At 36.7% G+C, this 27,528-nt stretch overlaps 1 protein-coding gene across 1 annotated transcript in view; it reads left to right on the top strand.

Moving 5' to 3' along the window:
- Nucleotides 1-27,528, top strand: part of KLHL14 (kelch like family member 14) — a 120,938-nt gene that overhangs the window by 72,779 nt on the left and 20,631 nt on the right. The window contains exons 4-5 of the mRNA XM_049770211.1: nucleotides 15,632-15,721; nucleotides 25,396-25,474. Coding sequence (XP_049626168.1) covers nucleotides 15,632-15,721; nucleotides 25,396-25,474 — 169 coding nt within the window. The remainder of the gene's footprint in view (nucleotides 1-15,631; nucleotides 15,722-25,395; nucleotides 25,475-27,528) is intronic.

The raw sequence follows: 27,528 nt of genomic DNA, 5'->3' as shown, positions 1-27,528 counted from the left end.
AATAGCACATGGGTTACTCCTGACTCTGCATTTAAGAATTACTCCTGACAGGCTCACAGGACCATATGGAATGCCAGGGGTTGAACCTGGGTGGCCATGTGCAAGGTAAATACCCTACCCACTGTGCTATTGCTCTGGCTCCAATAAACACATATATTCTTGATCAGTTTATTAAATGCGGTTCACACGAGAAGTAAAAAATTTGAATTTTTAACCAACCATTGATTTTCTCAAACCTCTTCATTGGTGTCTCTTCTCTTTACCTCTGAGTTCTACCTCAGAAAGAACTTGAAATAGCTTTAATCCCTGTCATATGGAGATGGTAAATTAGAAACTCGCTATCTAATCAGAAACTCACTATCACATTTCGAGTTTTCTGTCTCCTCTTGATCAGACACCCAGTTCAGTAAGGGGAAAATCAGACATAGCTGACTCACAGCTATAACTGATTACAGCGAAAAGATATACAGCAATGATAGCAAAGAGAAAACAGCATGTGGGGGAAAAAAGTCAAAAGGAAACAAAGAACAAACTTCCAAGATTTCTTACCATGAAATTAAACAGAAACACTTATTCACTCCTGTTTTGAACTGTAACAGAGCCACTGAAGAGTTCTACTGGTAAAACTCCTTAGTGATTCTAACAGATTCTTCTAGGTAGCTGGTCTTGTTGGCAGTACAGAAATGCATACTCCTGGTCTGTGGCTGACTCATGAGTAGAGTGCTTACCTTCCAGGCATAAGACCATAGAACCACCCCACATGCCGAATACCATCCAGTGGCATTGTTCTTTGGGGTTCCAAGTACTGTGAAAAAAGAATGTGTGAACTCTAGACACAGGCAGCCAAGTGAATACCAACATTGCAACTACTAGTGTCCCATTCTTGTGAGCAATACAGTGAAGTGTCTATAATCCAAGTCGTCACAGCAAAGTGAAGGGGTGAATAAAATACTCCCTGAAGAAACATGAGTATTCAGTAAATTTTACACTGTTTTTACAATTAGCAGCAAAGGCAGCCCTTTTTAGTTAAAAGAGTGAGAAGTTTTATCAAAATCAGAGTTACAGAAATCAATGATCCTTTCTAAAGAAAACAGTCTCAAGTCTCTTACATTATCACTTCCCACGCAGAGGTGAGGGTGAGAGAAACATACCTGTCCTGAAGAAAATGAGTCAGCCCAAGCTGCCTGGGTTATTTTTCATCAGGTATAGAGCTGGTGATGACAGATGAAAGTCAGACTAAAGACAGCCGTCAAATAAGAACTTTCGCCAAAATGTCTTATTTTTCTGGTGTCTTTAGTATCCGACTATCTTGCTCTCCTGGAAAAAAATGTAAAAATACTTAAGTTTATTTTTTTTATAAACTAATTTTATGGGCTCTATCTTGAACTTCTTTCTGAAAACTTTACACTATGGTGTCGACTGTTTTCCGTGCAGCTCCTATTAGGGTCCCCTTGCAGGGTTACCTTAACTAGGCAATAATTCTTCTTCAGTGAGAGACTTTCAGGAAGGATGAAAGTGAGCAAGCTTTCTGAACACTAATACAACCCTCAGGAAGTTACTTGCTACCATTATCTCACCAAATCCACAAGAGTGAGCCATCTCAACCTGCCTCTCCCTTCACAGGCCCCTCACAGATGAGTTTGCAAGCCCCTGTCTTCAGACTTTTCTCTGCACCTGCCAAGTTCCAGGGAGGCAATCTTTGACCCAACAGTTGTTGTTCCATCAGCCTCTTACTATTATATGTTCTTGGTGAATGGAGGAAGAGTGTTCTGTTCTCTTTTCCTCCTGTGGGTAGAAAATGCCCAATATCCTACAGTCTTTCATAATCTCCCTCTTACTTTCACTTACTCACTCTCTATTTACACATTGTTTTCCACATCACTGAATATATAAGTTAAATACATATGTGTGCATTTATAGACACATTCAACCTGTTGGAACCCATCTTTAGCAAGTCCTAAATAGATAGTTGCCAAAAATGGCTTTAGATTAGTTACAGCACTAGGGTCTCAGCATACATTCTAACAGGAGGAATGCCAAATATTTATACAAGTTCATAAATATATTCATGAAATAAATATCACTTAATATGCAGTGACTGTCTAGTTATGCCAGTAAAATATTGCTGAGAGAAGAGATACAGAGGGAATAGGGAACCTCAGTACTTACTGTATTACCTAATGTGTGCTACCCTCTGTTTCCCCTTCCAAATCTTTTGAGCTCTAGCACTTCTCTAGAGCAATACAGATTCCAGAACTTTCATAAAAGTTACATTTTGGCGCCTCTTTGGGGTCAAGACTACTGAGGTCATCACTTAAGATTATGGACTGCACTTTAATTTTTGTGATATGTTTTAAGTTTTTGACTCTGGATCATCTTGATTATTTAATGTAAGACCTCTCACACTTTGCAGACATAACACAAGTAGACACATAGATTCATCGGAATGCTCTTATTCATACACCATGAAAAGGCCAAGGGAGGAATATGTACAAATCCTTCTAAATCCTTGCAGTAAAATATTCTTCAAATTCCAAGAAGTATACTAACACAATGATACACTAAAGCAGCAAGAGCAAATGTTACAAGAGGTCATCTAAAAGGAATAAAGGATTGCTCACTATTTGATCATTCTACCAATTGCTTCTAGAACTATCAAGAGATTTAATCAGAACAGACTGGGCTGCCTAAGGATAAAGTAGTACAGAAGGAATTTGAGTTAGTGCATAAGCTAACTGCCCAAAAAGAATAGTGTAAGTTTCTCACCTTTATTTTCTCTGTTGTTCCCCAAAAGCCTTTTCTCTGCTCACAACAAAATAACATTACCAATGTTGAGATGTCATAATATGATCAAAACATTTAATAAGTTTGTCTCATTTTAATAATCAATTTTACATAATAGTCTCATTGAAATTAAAGTAATATTACTAGAGCCTTGCTGAAGGTTCGCACATAGTATGAATTAAATCTCTAAGTGTTTAGTTCATGTTCATTTTACTGATAATGACCTTTATAGCCTAGAAAAATCTTTTTAAGATTTATAATTAAGCTTGTCTTTCTATCTGAAGTCTTTTCCTCCCTAATGCTTCACTCTTCTCCTGAAACTTTGTATATCCTATCTCTCTGTTCTCTTTCTCTCAACATGAATGGTGTTACAGAAATTATCACAATAAATAATTGAGCTCCCCAATCTATATTTTTGAGTGAGTGAATTAATTGATATCATTTTTCAGAGTCCTTTTGATACTGTGAAACTTTAAAATGAAACACTAGAACTCACATATATAAAGATGTGTGTGTGTATATACATATGTTTGGGGCCACATCCTGTAGTGTTTGGTGGCTTAGTGTACTTGGAAATCAATTTCATTGTGCCTAAAAAACTTAAGTGGGACTAGGGATCACTCCACGGCCTCTTACATGCAATGCATGCAGTCCTTGCCCTTCTTCCTTTCTCCCTAGCCCAACTTTTCAATACTGTTTATATGATCTACATTAAGAAAAAAATTAATTTTCTTTGTATTTATTTATTATACAGGACCCACCCATTTACTTTTTTCTTGCCCTCAACAACTGTGAAGTCATTAGCTAAGAGAGTTTGATCTATTTAACAATTTTGCTCTCCTGTTGCCATATCTTCCACAGTATAAAGAGCTATTAGAGGTCAGAGCAATAGCACAGCGGTAAGGCATTTGCCTTGCATGCTGCTGACCCAGGACTGACCTGAGTTCAATCCTTGGTATCCCATATGGTTCCCCAAGCCAGGAACAATTTCTGAGCACATAGCCAGGAGTAACCCTGAGCACCACCGGATATGTGGCTCCAAAAGAAACAAAAACACTAAAACAAACAAACAAAAAAGAGCTTTGACTCCCTTGTGCATTGCCAAAGTTTTTTTTTTTTTTTAATTTTATATAATGCGTGTGTTGCTGTACTATTTTAGTGGGGGGGCATGGGTACACCTAACAATCCTCAGAGGTTATTCCTGGCTCTGCATTCAGAGGTTGGGGCAGACAATATGAATGCCAGAGATCGAAAACAGGTCGTCTGTGCTCAAGGCAAGCAACCTAACTGCTGCATTATCTCTCCAGCTCCCATTGCTGTACTATGTAAATTCACGAGTTTTCTGCCTTTAATGATCTTTCTTAGGTGTACAACAATGAGAAGTACAGTTTCTTACTCCCACAGAAAAATATAATCAAGAAGGTGTTGTGCTGGCACTTAGAAAAAGGCAACAAAGCATTAACATGTTTTGTGAACGTGTCTAAAATCTCAACACTTAAAAACTTGCGGAGACATGGGGAAAGGTCTGAGTAGTGGACGTGATTTCTGAGACTTAGGAAGTACAGAAGCATGAGATGGAGGTGGTCAGTCCCCTGCTCCAACCCATCTCTGAAGATGTCAACCACAAAATCCCTGTACGTGGAGTCTTTGGAGGCTGAGTCTCTGCAGAAATCAGTGGGAAAGCTTTAAAGTGGGACCATTGGTATGGCGGCAATTGGATGGTGGGTCTTTGTGTACAGCCACCAGCATACAGCTTTCCTGTACACAGCATGATGAGAACAAAATCCCTCTCCCAAAGGGCCCCAGTGTAATCAGCAGCATGGTCTATATGTCCATGAGTTGCTGCTGGTTGTGCCTCTTTTTGAAAGTTAGATGAGTGTATGGTGTTAGCTGCTTGTGCAGATACGGCATCAGGCTCTGGATCATGAACATGGCTACCAGGACTGCTGGCAATATAAAGATGCAAGGGGATGCAGCCTGCCCTGGCTCTAAATCATTCCTGGAGATGTCAGCCACAAAACCTTGTTTTGCTGTTTAATTTATTTTATTGCCATAGCATTGGTTTTTAAGACTGTAAAGATAAATATAATTTAACGTACAATATTACAATACAGTCACCTCCAAAGTGTCTCTCTCCACCATTGTCCATTGGACACTTTCAGGCCACTACCCCCTGATTGCTCATATCACCTCAATTCTGTTTTCTGAGTGTAAGAGGTTGTTTTCGTTACATCACCTAGTCCCCTTCTTTGTTCCTCTTTATTTTTTTAATATTTTTATTTAAAAAACATAAAATACCATTATGTAAAATACTGTTGATAATAGAGTTTCAGGTATACACTGTTCTAACTCCAAACCCACCATCAGTATCAGTGTTCCCTCTACTAATATTCCCAGATTCCACTCTTACTGTACCCCCTTTACAAGTTCTATTATCATTATTATTAATAATATCATTATTATTATTGCTGTTCTTATCACTTTCTTGTAAATAGTGTCATTCCTTATAGTTTTGCTGCACACAGTTATCTAACCTCTCTACCACCAAAGTGTTCAAAACCCTCAACCAGTTTTCTATGTCAACTCCAGTCTAACTTATAATTACCCTACAACCAGCTACACCCACCTCACCATAATAAGCCTGGTTTGCTATGACCTTCTCTCTTGTTGCGCTGCCATTTCTGTACATCATATTGCTGAGAATTTGTATCTTCATTCTTATATATTTTCAGATATTGACAAAATAGTTGTTGGGTCATTAACCCAATAGTTATTCAACAGCATTTTGCTTAATTTCTAAGGTCTTGAGGTTTTATTCATGATGGGCTTGGTTTTTGCAGTTATTTCTATTATATTCTACCATGATCTGAAAAGATATTTGATACCATCTCAAACTTCAAAACTATTGGCCCTTGTCCTATGTCCCAACATGTAATTTATCTTCAATAATATTCCATACACACTAGAGAAATGTATGTTTGGCTCTTTTGAAGGTGAAGAACACTGCAAATATTTATTAAACTAGTTTCTCCAATTCTCCAGTTAAAGCTGTTGTTTCCATATTGATTTTCTCTCTCAGTGATATGTCCAGTGGTGAGAGTGGGATAACAAAGTGTCCTACTACGATCGTTGATGTCTCTATTCAGGCCTAATGGTAGTTGCTTAGTATATTATCAAGTCCCTTTATTTGGTTTTAGTGAGCATAAAGGCTTGTTATTGTATTGATTCCTTAAACTTTATATAATGCCCATCCCATTACACCTAGCATAATAATTACATAGAGGAAATAGTAATAAAACAGTGATAATTGTTCAGAAAACTGTAGATGAAATTAAAAATGTAGCTCTAAAAGAGAGACAGTCTCTTGCTTCAGACACAGACTCCAATCCCTATTAAATATGCATTTATTTCCATATTTCCATCTTGAACTCACCTCAATAACTGTTTCCAGTCACTTTGGTGACTATAAAAAAAGTTTATTCAATGTATATAGAACAAGTTAGAGTAAGAGAGTAAACCTGTAAACCTGGTCAATTCTTGGTTAATCTAGAATCTTGATTAAATCACTGGATTTATATCATGTGAATTTTTCCTTTCTGACTTTTGGGCCACACCTGGTGGTGATCAGAGCTTACTACTGGCTTTATGCTCAGGTATCATTACTAGTGGTGTGCAGAGGACCATGTGCAGGCAGGAAATTGAACTTGGATTAGCCATGTGTTAGGCAAGCACCTTACCCACTGTATTATCTCTGAAATTATGTGAATTTCTTATAGGATTTAATTTTCCAGGCTAAATTTCCATAATTATTAAATCAACCCGAAATACATAAAACTTTCACATTCATTTTTAGGCAATAATATTTCTAAGTCCTTGCTTCACATAAGATGTTTTATGATGTGTATTTATATATATGTATATATGTGCATTCACCAAGTTGCCATATCTTCACAGAAAGATTAGATGGTACAATAAAACCTACAGTAAATTTTTAAGCATTTGTGCTTCTAAATTTAATTTACTGTTACCTTAAAGATTAGTAAAAATTCAGTAATAATACCTCACCAATCTCATGGCGAGGAATAATCATTCAATATCATTAAAGGGATGCATCTTTCTTTCAGATTATATTTATGTTTAACAACATGTAATTTATATTTGAATGAGTAAATATTTCAATGAGTAAATATTTCACAAATATACATTCTAGAAATACTACACTTTAAAAATACCATCTATTTTGATAGTTTATATATCTCACAGAAAAGAGTTATCTAAAAAAAAGTGCATAATCAGGGCCAGAGCAGTGGAACGGAGCTGTAAGATGTCTGCCTTGCTGGCGCCAACCTAAGATAAACCACCATTCATCCCATATAGGCCCCAAAGTCAGGAACGATTTCTGAGTGCATAGTCAGGAGTAACCCTTGAGCGTCACCGGATGTGGCCCAAAAAACGATTTCTGAGTGCATAGCCAGGAATAACCCCTGAGCATCACCGGATGTGATCCAAAAAAAAAAGGCAAAATAAAAGGACATAATTATTGGTAATATAAATAAAATTGAGAAATTAAACCCAACATAAGATGTATAGGATAAAAATAGGGTTTAGGGGCTGGAGCGATGGCACAGTGATAGGGCTTTTGCCTTGCATATGGCTGATCCAGGACGGATAGTGGTTCAATCTCCTGGTGTCCCATATGATCCCCAAGCCAGGAGCGATTTCTGAGCACATAGCCAGGAGAAACCTCTGAGTGCTACCAGGTGTGGCCCAAAAATAAAAAAATAAAAAAAACATAGGCTTTAAATGTGTGAAAATATTTTTACCTTTACCAAAATTAAATGGTTGTAGATTTAAGTCTTAACCAGATATCAATTGTTTACATTAATAAAATTACAAATGATAATAAGAGTACAGTGATACATTCAGTCTACCTCAAAATGACAAGTGTACTCATCCATTAGCGTAGACATTTTTGTAGGAGAAATGAATTTTGTAAATAAAGTCTTGTTTATGTGTATTCTTCAGAACACTCTTTATAATAGAAACAGCCTTCACTCTATGTCCTCTTCTTTCCAATCTTTTTGTCCCTTCCTAATCAAGCGTCTATCATCTCCTGTCAAGAGCAGGGAAGGAGTGTTCTATTTCATCACTCTTTTACTACATAACATCATTATCAGAAGGAATAATGATGTTTTTAAAACATAAATCAGGCAGTATCATTCTTTTGCTTACAATCTCTCCAGTGCCATTTCATCATGCTAAGAATAAAATACACCCTGCTTTTCCTAGTTTATAGTTTACTCATCTACCCAATCTCCATTTGCCTCCTGAATTTATCTCATGCCTCTTTGTCCCTTTCCCTCCTTGCTGTGCAAGGAAATTTTTCAGCTCTTAAGGCACATCCAATTCATTTGCATTTCATAGTGTTTGCATGCATTCTGTTCCCATATTTTCTAGTGATGGCTCACCTTTAAGCCTTCAATTTGTATTTTAAATGTCTTCCTCACTAAGGGCTACTCTGACTAGGGCTACCTCAGCTAGACTAACAAACAGGCACTCATCATCCTGGCTCCATTTCCAACACAATCTCCCATTTTATTTCTGCTTATAATATCTGTCATCACCTGACTGTGTTCTAATGCATTTGTATTTGTTTACATTCTTCATTCCCCATACAATATGAGTTCTATGAGAACAGTGACACTGTCTGCTTGGTTTTCTGCAGTATAATCAGAAAACAGAAAAGTGTGAGTAAGTAATGAGTGTCAGTAAATATTTGTTGAATGAGTTCATAAATGGCCATCAAAAGGGAATGAAAAACGTTGCAGGATATCCATTCAATTGAATACTGCAGTTGTTAAAAAGAATGTAGACCATGCAGATGTTATCTCCTCACCCCATTTGCAGCATCACACCTGATCTATCCTGAGGAGACCTCTTGGACATTTGTACCACTCAGATCCTTTAGACTTCTTACAGTTCTTGTACTCTCCTTACATGTGCTCAAGATCTTTGGTATTGCTACGTCTATACATACTGTACCTGGCTAATTTTTTTACTTAAATATATTCCCTACTCAAAATTTATATAGTTAGAGCTAGAGAGTTAATACATGATTTAAAGCATTTGCCTTGAATACAACCAAGCCTGGTATATTCCTTTGAGCACTGCTAAGTGTGAACCCGTAGTACATTGCTGAGTGTGACCTAAAACAAACAGTCAAATACTCAGAAAAATCCTCCTTTTTTTAAAAAAAAAAGTGTCAGTTATTTCATAGCACATAAATCGCATGCTTCTCTTGATGAGAATGTGCCTTAAAGCTCTTTGCCACAGCTTTTCAGTAGGTAAACTATTGCCTTGTATAATGTAGCAACTGAACAACTATATTTGGGAAATAAGTAAATGAATATATTCCCTTTGGGGTTGTTTATTTGAGGAGACATAGTAGCATTGCTCAGGGCTGACCTTACTCCTTTCTGGCTTTGTATTCAGGAATTATTCTTGGCAGGTTCAGTGGACCATGTTGGGTGCTAGGAATTAAACCCAGGTCAACTGCATGCAAGACAAGCATGCTATCTGCTGTACTATCACTCCTGCCCCTAAATGTATCCTAAAACACAAAAAGCAAAAAAGCAGTGTGTCCAAAATGAAAGCAGTGTGCCAAAGTACTCACATTAAAGAAAAATAGTTCAACAGCCACACCCTCCTCTCACAATCTTCACCTTGGAAATTGCCCAGGCTCAGAACTTATAGAAAGAATGAAAACCAACACAAATGAAACTCGAGAGTACACTGATCTTTGGCACACTTTGGTGGGTGGGTGGGGTTTCCCAGCAGTGCTGTAACCCAGTAAATCACAGCCGCATCCTACACCTGCCACCATTCAAATGGCCCAACTTTACTGCTTCTTGACTAAACTTTGAATATGCAAAGCCAACAAAACTCGAAGGTACACAGATCCTGGAACGCCTGGAGTTTCTGAATTTGAAGATGGCTGCAAATGCAGCACCTCCAAATTCCACGGTACTAAAAACTCAGTTGAAGCACAGCAAATCAGACAGAAAAGTCACATAGAAGCCAACAAGCTAAATGATAAAAGCCAATAATAGAAGATTCAACTAGCAACAAACATCTCAGTAAATCCTCAATGACTTTAATAGCCCATATTGAGATAAAACAACTTTCACAAACTTTGTTTCATTAAACTAATTTTTATCATTTTACCATTATATTATAACAATCAATATAAAAATTAATTATTTTGTGTCTGCTAAAGGGACAAGCATAAGGGGTTAGGTGGAAAACTTGGGACAATGGTGGAGAAAAGGTCATACCGGTTGTGAGACTAGTGTTGAATATTGAAATGTTGAAAGTCCAAAACAACTGTATTTTTAACAACTTTGTAAACTACAGTGTTTAAATAAAATATTTTTTAAATAACAAAAGAAAATGAGGGAACAGAAAGATAGTACAAATTATAGGGAAGATAACTTGCATGAACCTGAACAAGATTTGATTCCTGGTTATATAGGGGCTGAGTTAGCCCTATGAACCAAAAGAAAGAAAAAAGGAAGGAAGGAAGGAAGGAAGGAAGGAAGGAAGGAAGGAAGGAAGGAAGGAAGGAAGGAAGGAAGGAAGGAAGGAAGGAAAGGAAGGAAGGAAGGAAGGAAGGAAGGGAAGGAAGGAAGGAAGGAAGGGAAGGAAGGAAGGAAGGAAGGAAGGAAGGAAGAAAGGAAGGAAGGACAGGAGGGAGGGAGGGAGGGAGGGAGGGAAGGAAGAAGGAAGGTCCTTTGAACCCATGACACTTTAAATTTTTTTACAAGATTGAAAAATGCTTTTATTGTTTTAAAAAGGGAGAAAGTGAGGAAGAGAAAAATAGAAGGGAGACGATGAGTGGAAGGAAGGCAATAAAACAAAAACAAAAAATGATTCATATTTTTTTCTTTTCCAAGTGTAAAATACAAGGACACAGTTACAGTGATAGGTAGTAGAGAACCTAAGGCTGAGGTAAGGGAAAGAGGGATCTTTTACTTGCTTGTGATTATCTTTTTCTTTTTTAAATAATATTCTTATTTAAACACCTTGATTACAAACATGATTGTGATTAGGTTTCAGTCATGTAAAGAACACCCCCTCTTCACCGGTGCAACATTCCCACCACCAATGTCCCAAATCTCCCTCCACGCCATCCCACCCCCACCTGTACTCTAGACAGGCCTCCCAGTTCCCTCATTCATTCACATGGTTATGATAGTTCTCAGTGTAATTTTTTTTCTCTAACTGCACTCAACACTCTTTGTGATTATCTTTTTACCATGAGCATTAATTATTTTTAAATAAAGAAGTATATAATATTTGATAGTTTTGTAAGCTTATTTGTTTGAGGCCAAAAAGATATCAAGGCATTCAAAATGATAAATATTCAATATTTATTTAGCAATCTTATCAATTTTGCATGTCTCCTTTACAATTCTGTTTAGAGTTTCATAAAAATTTATGGATCAGAATAATACCTATATTTTCTCGTGGAAGAAGTATACATTCCTTAGATATTAAATGTGGAAAGGAACAGTAATTGTGACCTCCGAGTAAATAAAGGCTTCGCTAATACTTTAAGCCCAGTCCATGTTTTACATTCCAGAAAGAGGTCCTCGATACCCACGATACTTTAAATTTTCTTACAAGATTGAAAAATGCTTTCATTGTTTTCAAAAACGTTTTACTAATTGAATGTACCGACCTTTAAGTGACTGATCTGCTTAGTGTTTTTCTAGCTCTATCAAACAGCTGTACTCTACCTTCAGAAAGCCAACTTTTAAAATATTTATAGGAAAAATGTAAAAGAGTATCCAGTCGCTTTAATTAAGAATCTCCTAACATAAAAATAATAAAAATTTAAAATATGATTCGATAAAAAAAAATTATACAGAAAATTCAGGGGCACCATCATTAAGCACATAGGTAGTCAGTAATTACTTGCTAGTTGGATGAGCACACCTATTGAAAATCAGTAGAGTGAGATGGATAAGCGCGTGTGGTGGGATCCAGTTATACCTGTGTTTGGATTCTATCTCTGCTGTTCATTAGCTGAGTATGTCCTTCAACAAGTGACTCACCTCTCAAGGCCTCAGTCTTACTTATAGAAATGAGATGAATGTGCTTGGCAGTTAGAGCTATTAGTTGAATGATACTAAATAATAGGCATAATATCATATCATAAAATCTATATTTTCTCCACTTAATTTTTGCTTGCTTGAATGAGAATAAATGAGTGGAAAGAATAAAACATGTTATTATTATTTTAGACATAATATGTGTAGCCACATATAAATATGATTACATATTTTATGTATGAAGATAAGGACATAAAGCACCTGCCCAGAACCTATCACATGGTATTTTGCTAACGGAGAATGCTTTTGCAAAAAGCAACCTTTTTTACTTTGTTTTCCTATTCACGAAGTCCAATTTTGTGTATAATATTCTAGCAAATTTTATTCCACTGGTTCAGGCAGGGTAAAAGACTATAACCAGTTTTTATGGCCTCAAAATTATGGGAAAACAATGGACAGGTATCTAAGTGAATTGTGGCAAGGACTTAACTTGTAACAATTGCTACCATCTATTAAGTGTGTGGTGATTAATTATTCTGCATACAAATACTGTGGCTTTAGTCGCCACATTTGTTTTATACTATTATCTTCATTCTGCTTTCTTAATTAAAAATATCAAATGTAAATGCCTTATTTAATTTCCCACATTACAATAGAATTTCAATGGGAATTGCTCCAAATTTAGAAACTAAAATGTGTCCCCTTAGATAGCCAAAGGATCCTTTCAATTTTCTACTTTTCTTTCCTCCCTTTCCTTTACCACTTCTAGTTTGTTTAATAAAGTTGAGAATTTTTATAAAAGGCCTTATAAGCACATGTTATTACATTTTAAATCTGATTTGAAAGTGCCTCTCTCCTGCTCCCTCTGAGTAAAGTGACCTTTTTAAATAGAGGGAAGTGGGTTTAGATGACAGTCATGATAAATGCGGTCATGTTCACTCAATAAAATAAGGCCCAGTGCATTTGAGGATAAATCAGTGAAATGTACAGCCCCACCTGTCTGTCTCCATCATTCATTTCCACTGTCACTTTCACAGTGGCTGATGGATCACAGTTGCTGTAAAATTAGACAGCCTTTAATCTCATTTCATCCTGATTAGCTTCTCTTTACCCTTTCCCTCTAACTCACTGACTGACACGCTAAAAAGCTTACACTGGGCTGTATATGAGCCTGAAGTACAAACTTCTCCAGTACCTGTTTGTGAGAACAAGGCCTGTATCCACCTCTAGAGAAATCTGGAAAGAAACAGACATATTGTCCCTGGCTATTAAAAGATGACCAGTAAATGTTGCATTGGTGCCATTTTAAGCAGTTGTTTTTGCTCAAGGCCCTATTAAGTTTTCTGAAGTCAAAGAAATTAAGTCTTGGTGAAACTTATTTATATTATTTATTCAATGTAGGAATATTTATATAGAGTATTTTATAATAAATCTGAATTGTTTACATATAGAATAACTTTAGTTATTTGTGTATATTTGTAGTAATAATTCAGATAATAATTCAAGAATACTGACATTCAGGGGACGGAGAGATAGCACAGCGGCGTTTGCCTTGCAAGTAGCCGATCCAGGACCTAAGGTGGTTGGTTCGAATCCCGGCATCCCATATGGTCCTCCATGCCTGCCAGGAGCTATTTCTGAGCAGATAGCCAAGAGTAACCCCTGAGCGCTGCCGGGTGTGGCCCAAAAACCAAAAAAAAAAAAAGAATACTGACATTCAGGAAATGTAGCACAGAAGATCGTAAAACAAGAGTTTAAATATGCAGATAAATAAGAAGATCTTTAACTAGCTGCCGTATTGGAATTTCAAAAACCTCTTCTCTCATTTTGAACTTTTTATTTATTAGTTGGGTACAATTAGTTTCCTTAGTTTGTATGAAGTATAATAATAAGGGTAATCAAATAAGAAAGAAAGAAACTTAGTAATAAAGCATAGATTATTTCCTTAACTTATTTTCTGCTTACATCCCTGGGAAAACTTGCATGGCAGAAACTGAACACGGTGTTACTATGTTTTCAAAGATTTGGATTTACTATAAAATTTAACTCAACCTAATAAAAACTCTATCTCAGTAGACCCTAAGAACTGAAGCTTACAGGACTTCTCTTATTAGAAACAATTTCCAAAGAGAAAACTATCCCAACGTGACTCCTTTACTACACATCTAACACACAAATCCACTGAAGCTGATTTCTACATCATCACAAGTTTCTACAAATCCCAGAGAAGGGTCCACATTACAATACCTTGTCACTTGTGGATTTAAGCTCAAAATCACTAAATATGAACAATAAAAATAAATAGATAATAAAAACTCTTTAAAATCTGTTAGTAAGGAGCTTAAATTGCCTGATTTGATGTTTTAGAAGCTGTGTTATAGGTTTCAAAACTATGAATATTTAGTATTTTATTGACATACATGAGCAAGTATAAATACATTTTTAGTGAGAAAAAGCCAACGTAAAAAACAAAATTCAGTGAGTGAAGCATATCTTCCAAAATAAACCAAGTGTGAGATAGTCTGTCTCACATCTGTCTTTGCCTCTGTCTTTGTCTCTCTGTCTGTCTCTTTCTCTATGTGTGTGTGTGTGTGTGTGTGTGTGTGTGTGTCTCCTCTCACATTGGCAGAAGAGCACAAAGTAAGAGCTGGCCTTGACTCATATTGATTTCCCACTGCACTGGTTTCTTAAGTGCTCTGTTGATCCGTGTCAAGCAATAAGTTCCCTGCCTGAACATGCACTTCACCTCCCCATTTGTCCTCACCTAGATTTAAGGTGCCCATATGATCAACTGAACAAGGACATCATTTTTCCTACTGGTGTCACTGGGCCCAAACCACTGCATTTGGTATGATAACTAATGCTGCATACGTTTGCCCTTGTCATAAGTTATTAAAATAGCTGAAACTGATACTGCACTACACATAGGACAGCAGAGGTTCCTCCACTGGCATATAACTGTCCCCAAATAAAATGCAAATGAGGGCGAATGCAGAAAAAAAATGGCTGTAGTGGATTTCTTCATAGCCACCACATTAGGACAGAGAAAAGGGACAGATGAGGGAAATAGATATTTGTGATGCTCCTGACAGTTTTTATCTTTGTTACAGAAGAGCTCCTAAGCAGATAGAAAATGTGTGATTGTGCTGCTAATGACATTGTACAGGAAATTAAGTGTATACATTTGGAGAAGGCATTAAATCAGCAGGACCTTAATTTAAAAACTTAAAACTGTATGGAAATTCAGCTTGCTCATTGCTGTGGAATAGAAAGCTCTCAAGCACCCAGAGTCTGTTTATGGAAAGATTGCCAGCAAACCAAGTTTGGGCAGTGCCTCTTAATGGCTCCAAGTATATGCAGAGGTACTTGTTCCAAGAAGTCACCCCCAACCCTGACCATCTGGGAGTGTCAGTTATTGTTTTAGAACGTGATCCCCATCAGCAGGCCGGTGAGGAGAACTTTAGAATCAAAAGCTGCATGATTGGATGTTCTTGACTAATTTTTAGAATAACATTATGTAAAATTCTTCTAAAGGGGTTGGGTTGAGATCACAGTGAGCACACCAGATTGGTTGGGGATTGGTGGGTGTCCTGCTCTGTTGCCTGTGCTCTCCTCTTTCTTCTGACTTTGCTTCTCATTTTATTCACTTTGGTGAAAGCAACTAGCAACTGAACAAAAATACCAAGTCCTAAGATGAAAATTTAATACTGTTTATGTTTGTTTCTTTATTCCAGTTATGCCATACAACAGTGCCCATCACTGCGTTGTAGAGGTAGAAAACTTCTTGTTCGTGTTGGGTGGAGAGGACCAATGGAACCCTAATGGTAAATATTGAACAACTTGGGGTTGGGGGATCTACAAATTTGACTGGATGAAAGGCATGAATTGTGGTTCATTTTTAATTACACTGGAAAATATATTTCTATGCTGCAGAAATTCATGAAGTAGTCAGAGGATTGGGCCGACAATTGGAGGGAGGGTCAATTATCAGCTAGCAGAGGATGGAAGCAGCAGAGCGTTCACCCATTGACTGTCTGGGGATTTGAATTCACAGTGCCGCTGCCCCAACCTCTCTCCTTATCCATCCCTTGAGGAATGCCAGAATCACAGCATAGACTCCCTAGTGGCAGGTAGAAATCTGCAGCTATTAAGAATTCTCACCACCTTCTCCAACACTCTTCACTCATTGCATCAGACTAGTAATGCAGTTTCAATAAATAAGCATTGTCTGTAGACAGGCTGCACATAACCTTTGCTGAAGTTTCTCTGCAGTATTTATGACTTGAGACCAGTTCTAGTTACTGTACCTTCTGCAAGGGCTGCTTCCAGGGATTATGCATCATCCTCCCTGTGGATATGATTACATCATAAATTTCTTGCAAGGAGAAATTAAGCATTTTAACATACTTCCCAAGACAAACCCAGAGAGATCACTGTGTCTTACAAAATATGCAAAATTACCAAGGTATTTTTGGAAAACTTGCTCATGAAGGAGAAGATGCAGTTGTAGCCTTCTGTGTAACAGAGATCATTATGACTGAGAAGCCATAAAACAGCTTGCAGGTACACATTTTTACTTTAAAACCCAAGAACATCCAGCTGAAATTACATATACTGTGTATATTTTACTGTGAATGTTCTATTTAAGCATCTGCACCAAGGCAAATTATAGAAATTGTTACATCTGTTCACTCTAGAAAACCTTAAAGGAAAACAATCCAGGCCACCCTCCAAGAACATTTCTATGAAGAGGGTGAACATTCATTCCCAAGACCTACAGCTTTGTTGGCTCATCTTTTTCAATGTTGGAAAGGAAACAGTTCTCGTCTTTTGTGAGAAACAAATTTACAATCAGAGTAAAAGTGACTTCTAATATATCTCCTTAGCTTACCTTTACCATGATGCATTTGAGATGTTATCCAAGAATCCTAACATGCATGCAATATGCAATCTTTTATAAACTCCCCACTGACTGTTTATATCTCCCCCCACTTCCTTTTCCTTCTTACTTTGCACATGCTTGGTTGTCACACATGCAGTTATGACAATGCACACTTTGTTGCAACACCAGGAATCACAAAACAACAGCTCTGTTCATAGTCTGATACTGCAAGGCAGGAGCTCTATAGCTGATCTCTACCCAAGCCCCCCAATTTACTGTTAAACCCTATCATTCCTACGAATTCCTTTGAACTGAATGGAACATTTGTAAATAAACATTGAACACTTAGGTTAATCTAAGCATACAGACTGCAGGAACTTCTCTGGAATATCAGATTAGTAGTAGTACATGGCAAGAAAAAGTGAGGAATGCTCTGTTTCTGATAACAGGCTCTCTCAGCCCACCTTTTTGCCCAGGCGAAATGGCACCTGTTAAAATATCATTCTTGATATGGCATTTAATGACATCTTCCATTCCTATGGGAGGAACAGGCATTTATTAGCAACACAAAGAGCCTGCTCTTCACATTTGTGTCTTGCTCCCAACTACACTCACATGCCTGTTCCATTTCTTGGAAAGATTGATTGGTTTGGGTCAGGGGTATCAAGAGGGAAGAAGATCATGGACATATTTCTTCCTTAGCCCAGAGAACTAAGATTTTATCTTCAAACTAATTTAGACTTCCATAAAACTGTGTGATTGTATCTTCCTGATCTTAACTCCTGGAAGTCATAGAAGTTTAGTTTAAGGGCTTACAAATACACTATAATAAAAGGCCATAGCAGTCCAGCATTGCATTTACTAGTGGGTAGCCTCTTACCCACCTCTCACCAGATTTCACATGAAGGCCCACACACATTTCGTTTTAATTTTTTATTATAACCCAATGATTTGACAAGTTGTTTATAACATAGTTGTCTTAGACATCAAATGTTTAAACACCAATTCTACCACCACTATAGTCTTCCCTCTACCAGTGTCCCCAATATCCTAATCTGCCTCCTTGCAGGCACAAATAAATTTAATTCATATTGGGACTGAAGTGGTAGCACAATGGTAGGGAACTTGCCTTGCATGCCCTGACCCAGAAACGGACCTCAGTTTGATCCCCAGCACCCCATATGGTCCCCCAACCCAGGAGCAACCCCAGAGTGTCACCAGGTGTTGCCCAAAAACTAAAAAAAAAATGTTTTAATTCATATTATTAGTCATAATACAAAGTCAAATGAACTTATCAGAACTTAGATCACTAAGGCCCAATTTGTAACAGTTATTAAATCTTTCAATGGTGTTATTTCAGTAACATGTATTACTAAAGTCTAAGGATTCACTGGGGTGTGGTTGGTGCTAGTTCAGCCTTCTATTATTGTTTAATCTCACTGAGCTTGGTGGTATTAAATGCAACCAGCACAGCAGATTGGCTGTTATCATTGGCTGTGATCAGGGTTGTGACACTATTATGAAATGATGTGATATCAAAATTCAAGATATATAAACCTGGAACAAATTTGGCGGTTTGGCATTTTGAAAAGTTAATTTGTGGAGCTGAACATTTGTCAGGAGGATGATAGTTGTAGCTGTGGGCTGTTGTACCTTCAGGTGGGATGGGGAATTTGTCTGTCCCATTTTGAGAAGGCCCCAGAATCAACAACCCAGACCAGTCTCCAAGGGAAGAGTCAGTTGCCACCATTTTCTTTTGTTGCTTAGTAGTCAAGTGTTTATGCACAAAAGTTATTGGGTGTGGGCAAGGAGGTTGCTGAGTTTTCTAGAGACAGGGGAGGGAAAAACTTAACCTGTCCCACATTCCTAGTATATCCTAGAGTTATCAGTCCATAGACTGGCCCATTGCACAATTTTTCTTCAAAGTATTTCGATACTGTGCACTTTTGAAATGTATTACTAACATTGGTCAGATGGTGTAATGCATCTCTTCTCTTTGCTTTATCTATGAGAGGGGTTCTTAACTAAATTTTGTACAGCCTAAATAAAATACATTTTTTTTAGAACTTTGAAAGTTCTGTGAAATCTTTGTATAAAATTGAAAAATACTAATGAACCACTAGTTTAACCCTCTTAAACAGAAAAGAATTGATCAATCATGAGAAAAAAAGCAAACCAGTCTTATGCTTCCATATCTTTTAGTAAGTTATTGGATGAGGTCTTTCATCCAGAATAGAATTAGAACTGTCAGTGAGAGTGTCTATTTGTGAGAAAGCTGTTCTCTACGAAGGGAAAAGCTATAAACCATCAAATTCAGAGCAGCGAACGAATGAATATATCAGTTTGATGATATATCCACAATCACCACAGTCCAGCCAGCATTTGACATGTAGTTTTATATTCCATTGATCTGGTCAGTCACTGACCTTTTCTTTTCATTTTTTTTTAGTTTTGTTTTGGTTTTGATTTTTGTGCCACACCCGGTGATGCTCAGGGGTTACTCCTGGTACGCACTTAGAAATCACCACAGGCTTGGGGAACCATGGGACACTGAGAATCAAACACAGGTCCATCCAGGGTCAGCATGTCTAAGGCAAATGCCCTATCACTGTGCTATAGCTCTGGTCCCTTGTTTTTGTTTTTGTTTTTCTTTCTTTCTTTCTTCTTTCTTTCTTTCTTTCTTTCTTTCTTTCTTTTTTTACCCCCTCTTCTTTCTTTCTTTCTTTCTTTCTCTTTCTTTCTTTCTTCCTTTCTTCCTTTCTTTCTTTTTTTACCCCCCTTCTTTCTTTTTTTACCCCCTTCTTTCTTTCTTTCTTTCTTTCTTTCTTTCTTTCTTTCTTTCTTTCTTTCTTTCTTTCTTTCTTTCTTCCTTTCTTTCTTTCTTTTTTTTCTTTCTTTCTTTCTTTCTTTTTCTTTCTTTCTTTCTTTCTTTCTTTCTTTCTTTCTTTCTTTCTTTCTTTCTTTCTTTCTTTTTTGGCTTAGTGGTAGTCCAAAGTACTCACATTTTACTAGGAATTTTGCAGAGCATTGACCAACATCATTTCACCATTTTCTGAAGCTAAGACCTCAGGCAGTTAAATTACTTGCTAGAAGATAAATTGATTTTAACATAAACTTGTCTGGCTATAGAACCTTACTATTTCCTCATATAAACATGGTATATAATTAGATATTAAGTAATAATCTTGCTTTGATAGTGGTGAATTTATAAACATTAAATTATGATACAATGCAAAGTGACTGCTACTTGCTCACACACACATTCCCTAATTAGATAATCATGAAGAAATTCAATCATCTCAAATATGGTCTTTTCATATTAAAATACCTCATATAATTAGAAAGGAATAAAATGACACAAAAACTTATAATGAATAACAGCTCATTGGTAGAACACTTGCTATGTGTGTGAAGCCCTGGATTCAATTACACACACAAATATACATACTGAAAGAAAAATAATAATAATAATCTATAAAATTATATAAAATGCTGTTTTATCATTTCTAACAGAGGAAGAGATTAAAAATTCATGTGTTAAAATATTAACTATGTGTCAACTCCAAAAATAAAATCTTAGTTCTTAGAAAAATTCTGCCTGGATTGCAAATGAATACTGAAATTTTTTTTAAATTTTAATACATGCTCCTAAAACATGAACACAAACTCATAAAGCAGTGTCATTTTATTATCTTGACTACAAGATAAGTTTTGAAATCATAAAGTATCAGTTACTGTAAATATAGGCAGGATGCATTTTTTTCTACTCAGTTATAAATGTTAACTTCTATGCATGCCATTCATGCCATTAGGACATATGTTCTGTCATTGCCCAATTTACATTTGTCAGTTACTGATCATTGAGTCCCCATATCCTGCAGGGTACTTTCTTTCCCTCTTTTTTCCTTTCCTTCTACCACTCGCTGAAAAAAGCCACCTTTGCTCCATTTCTCACATCGATTAAATGATAATTAATTATAGTGCCTGATGGCAGGGAATAATTACTACAAAGGAGTGGAAGATGATCCCAAAAAATGGAATGAGTAAAAAAACAAAGGTGGTAAAGAGTAATCCAGAATTTCTTTGTATATGGCCACCTACTCAGACTATCAATAGAATCTAACAAAGGAGAAGATTCCTTGCATTACATCTCACCTTCCTCACTCCATGAAATTCCCTCCTTCTGAGGTTTATTTCTCCTCTGCACATTCTCTGCCAACTTAGTATGCTTTTCTTTTTTAATTTCCCCCAACACTTGAGCTTTATCCTTTTTTTTATTCCTACATCTAAAAACTCTTCATGCTTAGTCTTTCTCTTAATCTTTTCTAAGTGGTCAAGTGAAGGCCACATCAATGCAACCAGAAATAAAACCATTGCTCGGCATGTAAAGGCGCTCTCTCTCTCTCTCTCTCTCTCTCTCTCTCTCTCTCTCTCTCTCTCTCTCTCTCTCTCTCTCTCTCTCTCTCTCTCTCTCTCTCTCTCCCTCTCTCTCTCTCTCCCTCTCTCTCTCTCTCTCTCTCTCTCTCTCTCTCTCTCTCTCTCTCTCTCTCTCTCTCTCTCTCTCTCTCTCTCTCTCTCTCTCTCTCTCGGTTTTTGGTTCACACTCAGGCACTCAGAGGTTACTCCTGGTTTTGCACTCAGAAATCGCTCCTGGCAGGCTCGGGGGACCATATGCAATGCTGGGGGATTGAACCTGGCTGCGTACAAGGCAAAAACCCTACCTGTCTGCTATCGCTCCAGCCCCATGTAAAGGCTATCTCAAGAGGCAAATGTCTTCTTTCAAACAAAAATCCTAAATAAAATTTCAAAACCTGACTGTCCCCTGAGATGAATGTTTTCCTAAACACTCGGTGACCCTAGCCATATAGATTCATATTACTAAAGGCAGTCAGCTTTTCTAATTTCTTCCTCATTACTACTTCAATGATTTTAAAGCCCACCACTTTAAAGGATGTACCTATTCGAATTATTATATATTCAAATAATGCCACCTCCTCTCCTAGACCCACCACTTTTTCACTTCTGAACATCCTCTTGTACCCTCATTTCCCTTCTTACTAAGCTTAAATTCTGTTACCTAGCCCTATAATTACACTAATATAGACATCTGGATACCTCATCCACTTCTCCCTCCACTGTACATGCCTCTTAGAAACACAGCTCTGGTTATGTTTTTTAAGACAGAGAGAATGGGGAGCAGGGGATGCTGTGAGTCAGTCAGGCCCAGGCCCTTAGCACTGAGCCATGTTTTCAGTCCTGTACAAATCTAGTTCAATCAGAATGTCTTCCACCTTTCCCCTTTCCCATAATTCTGAGCAACTAAATGTTGATATAGAAGACCTCTCAGCCACACTGGTTACTAATAAATCATTCTAGCGATTAAACCGTTCTGCTACATTTTTCCTGGTCAATTCACCTACTGAGTTAATTATTCAAACTTCTCTCTCTTCAAATGCCTGTTTCTCTGAAAACTCCACCCCCAGAGGGTGCCATTGCTTCTGCTACAAACATAATTACTATAAAACTATAATTGCTTCTGCTCCAAACATGGCTTATTGCTCATTTTGTTTTGCATATGCAGCACTTTCCAGTGCTTCTGCAGTATAAAACACAGTCAGGGTCTGGGTGTGTGGCTTAGTGGTAAAGTGCATCCTGAGTTCAATCCCTAGCATCCAAAATAAATGAAAAAATAAACCAAAAGAAAACAAAAAAAATTTATCTTATTGCTTTTCCCCCAGCTTTAATCTTTGTATGTCTAAAGTCCAACAGTATTTTCTATTTTCTTATATCTCAAGTTTCCCAATCCAATGAAACAATCCAAGCAATCCAATGAAACAATGCTTGTCAAGGCTACTCTAATCTCTATGTTGTGAAGTCTATAGTCAATTTTCAGTTGTTCACTCTCCTTTGGTCTCCCAAAGTAAATTTTACCTCAAATATCTGAAAATTCCTTTATCTTTGCTAGTTTCTCTGCTTGTATCCAATTCATTCTTAGTACATAATTTTATTTTCATACTCATTCTTTAAAAGCTTTTGCCTTTAAATAATAAATAATATTAATTTAATATCATATAACTTCTCAAGTTTAAGTGAAAAATATAAATTTTTCTTTTCTCACTCATTATGACACCACTCCTGTCTGGTCTTTCTCGCTTCAACAAATTGCATCACCTTTCAACTTAAAGTTCAAGTTAAAAAACTGAAGTTTTTACTTTTTATCATACTAATAATTAATCTATTAGAAATCTTATTGAATGTTCCAACACAATAGACCTAAATCTGACCACATCCTTTATTCCAGATATCATCAACTCTTACCTTGACTATTGCTGTGACTCCTTACAGACTAATTCCAGAGTAACACCTCTATAGAGTATGTTTTCACACAGCACCCAGAGTTCCTTGTAAGAGAGAAATATTGCTATATTTCCTAATGCTTAATACCCTCTCCTAACTTCCTATTCTCACAACAAAATCCTAAATACTATACCAGTCTACTATGTTCTCAACCTTGATAACCTCTGACTTCTTTCTCAAATCCCTCCAGTACTTCCACTGGTTTTGAACTTATTGTCAGCCCAGGGACTTTCTAACTCATTTGGCGTACTCGCAGATATTTGAAGGACTTGAGAAAGACATCTGTGAGCAGGTGACCAACCCCCACATAAATTCATATTTTTTCTGGCAATTCCTGTTTTACAGAAAAAAATCTTTTCTTTACAGCATTGATCTCATTAATACATTTAGTTATTGATAAGAACAGGAGTGTGTCATTTTTGTTTTCTAATATATTTTTTGGGATAAGAGTTCTGTCTTTTTTGTTTAGCTAATATATTCTCAGAATCTAGAATATGAAGGACTCTTGGTAGTCAAAACATATTTGTACAATTAATAACTGTGTTGTGTATGTATACTTTATGAGTGCATGTAGGTACAATACAGAGATTCTTACTGTTTATTCCAATGGGATCATTGTTACCTGTATTTTGATAATTATAGAGATGTGGATAAATACAGAATTTTAGAATTAACACCTCATGTATATTATCTAAAAGGAATAAAGTATGTTGTTATTTATGGCATTCCACAAAAGAAACAAAATATATCCTGCATTTATTTCTTACTTTAGTGTCAATCCAATTGTAAAATAAAATAATTTTATTATCTTGGAGGTTTTACTATTTTTTATAGGTTCAACTCAGAGACAATCTGGTTAACCACCTCTGAAGATACATGTTTTCCATTTTAGTAAATAGAATAGATCATCCATGATATATTACAACAGCTGTGCATCCCCCACAAACATACACTCACCTTCAAGACATGCGTAAACTAATTTCCTAATGCAAATATAGTGATAGCTGTTATATCCACTTGAAGAAAGAAGTAACACAGCAAGAACTCATGTATCATTAGAAAAGATTCTATTCTCAAAGGTTAAGTAAAGAGCTCCCATTTGACTCAGTGATCCCAATTCGCTGTATATAACCCAAAGACACAAAGACTTCAATTGAAAAGATATATTTACATCTATGTTCATTGAAGCACCTGTACAATAGCTAGGATACAGAAACAACCCAGGTATCCAAAGCAGAAGAGTGGATAATGAATTTTTGACATATATGCACAGACATATACATGAATAGAATATTATGCATCCACAGGAATGGTGAAATGCAACACATTGCAACTTAGATAAAGCTAAGTAATATCAAGTTAATGAACCATGTGAGAAGTACAAGGACAAATACTAACCTGTGGTATATAAAATAACATCTTTAGGGAGTAGAAGGTATAGGAGATGGAAAAACAGCACTCTAGTTTATAAAAATATAACGCCAAAGAACATATGAAGACAGGAAGCAAGAAGAGGGAATCTAAAAGTAACATAGGGACAAAGGGATCATAGGCTCATCTGTAGTATAAAAGTGAAGTGTATACATCTAAAGCACTAGAGAAAACACTACTAAAAGAATCCACATCACAATAATTAAAATTTTAAATGTATCTCTCAAGTAGTCAAGTTGGAAAAGAAAAAGAATCTGTTGGAAATTTGTGGTCATGGGGTGATGGGATTGGAAGTGGGAAGATTATATGCTGAAAATCCAAATATATACAACTTTGTAAATCAGTGTCTATATTTTAAAAATAAAGTTAAAGTTTTTACTTAACAGATTTATAACACAATATAATCTCTATATTAGATTAATATTAATATTCTATATGAAATTATATTGATATATAATTTATATGTAGAATAAGCTCTGATTATTTATAGGGTATGCTTCATATTTTTGCGAGATAAAACAATAAGCCCCAGGATTTGTTTTACCCTAATTTTTGTGATAAAACTGTTTAACACTTTTGATATTATGTTGAATTACTTTTATTTCAACTCATTCTCCAAAAAAAATAAAAAGAGAGAAGGGGAAGAAAACAGATTTGAAGTGGCATGTTTATTCTTCTACGAATTTACTGCTTCTCATACAATGTTAAGAATCCCTCCACTTAATTCACACATTTGTTAAATCTGAGAACAGAGATTTTTAAAATACTATTAAAATACAGAAGAGTAGAGGAATCTAAGTTTTAAATGTTTCAAATATATTGTTACAGGAAAACACAGTACAAATTTTGTCAGCCGATATGATCCTCGATTTAATAGCTGGATACAACTTCCTCCCATGCAAGAAAGGTAAGTAACTATTTGAAGTGTCTCATCCATTTGTGACTGCTTCACAGGAGGCATGATGGCAAATGTTTCCATGATAAGATAATGAAAGACACATGAAGCAAAATATTGAACTTGACCTGACCGATTTACATCAACTGACTTGTTAATTCAATGGAGAAAAATAATTATTCAATTATTTGTCCTCATATAGGGAAATAATGTGTAAGTTTTCTTCCTTTACAGCATTACAATTAATTTTTGGCAGGCATGGTGAGATTCTCACTGGTCATTCTCTTATTCTTTTTTTTTTTGGGGGGGGAGCCACACCCATTTGATGCTCAGGAGTTACTTCTGGCTAAGCACTCAGAAATTACCCCTGGCTTGGGGGGGGACCATATGGGATGCCGGGAGAGACAGTTAAAAGAAATAAATCTGTGTGTGTTTGTGTGTGTGTGTGGCAGATGTCGTTTGCATCAGCACAACAAAATATGGAAGAAATTGGAAAGAAATACCTTTGGCCTAAAAAACAGGGATATTTTACACCCGAAGTATTTTGGTATAAGACCATCTCAAGGCTCCAGGCATACTAGGTTGTCCAAGCCTCTCTAGTCATTCTTGGTGGTCAGCTCTTCACTATCACAGTTGTTGCTATCAAGTAATCACATGCTAAACTTTTAATACCTATTTTTAATCTCAATATCTAAGTATCCTCTTGAGCAATTCTCCAATACAATACTAAATATAAGGTACAACCCATCTCCTCAACTGAATTATCTATGAGAAATTTCTTTCTTATTTCCCTTATAGACTTATCACCTTAACATCTCTCTTGTTAAGGTAAAGATATTCAATTAAATTGAATATTCTATTAGATTAGAATTAAAAAATATTGGGGCCGGGCGGTGGCGCTGGAGGTAAGGTGCCTGCCTTGCCTGCGCTAGCCTTGGACGGACCACAGTTCGATCCCCCGGTGTCCCATATGGTCCCCCAAGCCAGGAGCAACTTCTGAGCGCATAGCCAGGAGTAACCCCTGAGTGTTACCGGGTGTGGCCCAAAAACCAAAAAAAAAAAAAAAAAAAAGAATTAAAAAATATTCAGTTGGGGGGATGGAGAGATAGCACAGCCATAAGGTATTTTCCTTGCATGCAGCGAACCGGGAAGGACCTGATTTGAATCCTGGCATCCCATATGGTCCCCCAGCCTGTCAGAGATGATTTCTGAGTGCAGAACCAAGAGTAACCCCTGAGCACCTCTGGGTGTGGCCCAACAACCAATCAATCAATAAAGTTTAAAAATAAAGAAAATAGGGGCCGGCGAGGTGGCACTAGAGGTAAGGTGACTGCCTTGCAAGCGCTAGCCAAGGAACGGACAGCGGTTCGATCCCCCGGCGTCCCATATGGCCCCCCCCAAGCCAGGGGCGATTTCTGAGTGCATAGCCAAAAGTAACCCCTGAGCATCAAATGGGTGTGGCCAAAACAAACAAACAAACAAAAAAAAGAAATAAAGAAAAAAAATAAAGAAAATATGGGGCCGGAGCAGTGGCGCAAGCAGCAGGGCATTTGCCTTTCACGCGGCTGACCCAGGACGGATCACAGTTCTATCCCCTGGCATCCCATATGGTCCCCCAAGCCAGGGGCAATTTCTGAGCACATAGCCAGGAGTAACCCCTGAGCATCACCGGGTGTGGTCCAAATTAAATATATATATATATATTCAATTATATTACACTGAATCTAATTATAAAATTCAATTTCAAAGAAAATTATTTACACACAATCTTCACTTAAATATGTATATATCATTATACAAGAATGATATATACTTGATATATGCTAAAAAGATACTTAATGTTTAACTTTATATTTCATATGAATAGATTAGGACTCTTTTACAGGAGACCGAAAGCTCTACAACAAAAATGATGGGTCATACATACTGAATTGTAAGGGTTATAGACATGTTTAGGAAAGTCTTGTTCAAAGGTGTTTCAAGAAAGTACTTTAAGTCAAGGTCGAAATAGGGTATTTTCTGTACATGTTGCCAACCCAGGTATGATCTACAGAATGACATATGGT

This window comes from Suncus etruscus, chromosome 3, assembly GCF_024139225.1.
Source record: "Suncus etruscus isolate mSunEtr1 chromosome 3, mSunEtr1.pri.cur, whole genome shotgun sequence".
NCBI lineage: Eukaryota > Metazoa > Chordata > Mammalia > Eulipotyphla > Soricidae > Suncus > Suncus etruscus.
This window is presented reverse-complemented; position numbering and strand designations above follow the sequence as displayed.